The 2647-nt window shown below is 52.3% G+C and overlaps 1 protein-coding gene across 3 annotated transcripts in view; it reads right to left on the bottom strand.

Annotated features, from left to right (window-relative positions):
- Positions 1 to 687: 687 nt before the first annotated feature.
- The window catches only part of LOC132384032 (phospholipase A and acyltransferase 3-like), a 17872-nt gene continuing 15912 nt past the window's right edge, over positions 688 to 2647 (bottom strand). For all 3 annotated transcript variants that reach the window (XM_059955315.1, XM_059955314.1, XM_059955316.1), the window contains one exon: positions 688 to 1806. In XM_059955315.1, coding sequence (XP_059811298.1) covers positions 1702 to 1806 — 105 coding nt within the window. In that variant the 3' untranslated portion in view covers positions 688 to 1701. The remainder of the gene's footprint in view (positions 1807 to 2647) is intronic.

The raw sequence follows: 2647 nt of genomic DNA, 5'->3' as shown, positions 1-2647 counted from the left end.
ACTCAAAGCATTTTGCGTGTTTGTGTGCTTCTGGAGGAACCCAGCGGGTGAAGAGCGCAGTGGATGTTCATTGATCCCAGGTTTCGATCCCGGAAATGCCTCAGATTAGGAGATTTACTGGGATACTGCCTGCATTAGAGAGCATGCCTTTTGAGGAAAAGTTGAGTGAGCTTTTCTCTTTGGAGCAAAGGATCCAAAATGCAAACCCCCCATTTCCCATTGGATCCCGTATTAGAAGCAGAAAGTTAGTCCTAGAAAGACTTTTCCCTCAATGGTACTGATCTTCCAGTTTTGAGTTTGAACAGTCAAAATCAAAGTAAAATGTATTATTGTTCCTTTCCACAACAGGCACCACATCCTTACCATTTCTTTAGCTTTTTTGTCCGTACTTTACGCTCAACCCAGCATGGATGGAACGACTGCAAGGAGCCAGCCGGATTCGAACCCTGGACCAGTCGCGCCAAAGTCCAGTGCGGATGCCACTGCGCCACTGGCCCGGTAAAATACAACCACATCGACACACACTACCCTGAGCTTCATTTCCTTGCGGGCATTTCACAGGAAAATAAAGATATAGAGTGGAATTGAAGGGGAAAATACTCTATACATAAACAAACAACCAATGTGAAATAGAAATTGTGCAAATATTAAAAAAAAAGTACTGAGAACACGAGTCATAAAGGGTCCTTGAAAATTCGAATGGCTTTATTACACGCTCGAAAGCAGGTTTAATCAAGGGGATGAGGTTTATATATCAATGCAGACTTTCATTAATCTTATTAAATATTATTGCATATACATATGCATTTTTACACACCCATAAAATAACATATAAATTAAAATATCATTGTCAGTAGTCTCATTGCACCTTGAGTGGGTGGGGGGAGGCCACTGCCTCCTCTAAATCCCCCCCCACCCCCACGGCAGGAAAGGTGGTGCATTCTGGTGGTACGTTTCGGAGACAGTGAGATGCCGCACGCCATGCCCACTGTTGCACCGGTAGTGGAGGCAGAGGACGGATCGAGTTTCCCTCTCAAACCCAGTCAGAGTGGGGTGGGGTTCGGGGGGGTTGAAGTAGGGGACAGACAGGGCAGAATGTGCGCCCCAAAAGCCTTGGTCATGGGTGGGAGGGGTCAAGGGCTGAAGAAGAGTAGGAAGAGAGTGGATCGGGGAAGAGAGTGGATCGGGGGAGAGAGTGGATCGGGGGAGAGAGTGGATCGGGGGAGAGAGGGAAGGAGTTGGGGGAACCAGAGGATGGGCAGGTGAGGTGGGGAGAAGGGGTGAGAGGCGAACCAGAACGGGGAATGGGAGAAGGGAAAGGAGCGATGGGAGAAATTGCTGTAAGTAGAGAAATCCCGACGTTCATGCCAGCAGGCAGGCGATCCTGTCTGTCCCTGGGACACTCCGATCCTACACATGACTGGTAAAGGCCAACATGCCACACTCCGGAGGGGGTGATGGGGGGAGAGAGGCAGAAAGGAACGAAGAGAGAGACAGGGAGAGAGAGAGACGAGAGAGAGGGGAACAGAGAGAGAGAGAGAGGGAGACAGAGAGAGAGAGAGGGGGAGACAGAGAGCAACAGGGAGAGAGAGAGAAATTAAGGTTTGAATGGCAAGGACTGTGTCTCCATCTTAGAGCACCAGCAGAAAGTGGTGTTCCCCAGGGAGGGGTGTAATTCCACACCCAGACAGAGCTGCTTCTTCATTTCTTCTGCTTCTGCTGTGATTTCATGAAGTGATAGCCAAAAACCGCCAGAGTGCCGAGAATACCGACACCAGCAGCAGAGTAGAAAGCTGCATCTTCAACCTGTGTGGAGAGTGAGAGTCAGAGTCAGGCAGGGAGAGAAGTGATCAGAAACACACATAAACAGTGAAGCTCCCTCCACACCGTCCCATCACACACTCCCGGGGTCAGACAGAGTGAATCTCCCTCCACACCGTCCCATCACACACTCCCGGGGTCAGACACAGAGTAAAGCTCCCTCCACACCGTCCCATCACACACTCCCGGGGTCAGACACAGAGTGAAGCTCCCTCCACACCGTCCCATCACACACTCCCGGGGTCAGACAGAGTGAATCTCCCTCCACACCGTCCCATCACACACTCCCGGGGTCAGACACAGAGTAAAGCTCCCTCCACACCGTCCCATCACACACTCCCGGGGTCAGACAGAGTGAATCTCCCTCCACACCGTCCCATCACACACTCCCGGGGTCAGACACAGAGTAAAGCTCCCTCCACACCGTCCCATCACACACTCCCGGGGTCAGACAGAGTGAATCTCCCTCCACACCGTCCCATCACACACTCCCGGGGTCAGACACAGAGTAAAGCTCCCTCCACACCGTCCCATCACACACTCCCGGGGTCAGACAGAGTGAATCTCCCTCCACACCGTCCCATCACACACTCCCGGGGTCAGACACAGAGTAAAGCTCCCTCCACACCGTCCCATCACACACTCCCGGGGTCAGACACAGAGTGAAGCTCCCTCCACACCGTCCCATCACACACTCCCGGGGTCAGACACAGAGTGAATCTCCCTCCACACCGTCCCATCACACACTCCCGGGGTCAGACACAGAGTAAAGCTCCCTCCACACCGTCCCATCACACACTCCCGGGGTCAGACAGAGTGAATCTCC

The sequence above is a fragment of the Hypanus sabinus genome, chromosome 31, assembly GCF_030144855.1.
Source record: "Hypanus sabinus isolate sHypSab1 chromosome 31, sHypSab1.hap1, whole genome shotgun sequence".
NCBI classification, from domain to species: Eukaryota; Metazoa; Chordata; class Chondrichthyes; order Myliobatiformes; family Dasyatidae; genus Hypanus; species Hypanus sabinus.
The sequence above is the reverse complement of the archived record's forward strand: the minus strand, read 5'-3'. Positions and strand labels throughout refer to the sequence as shown.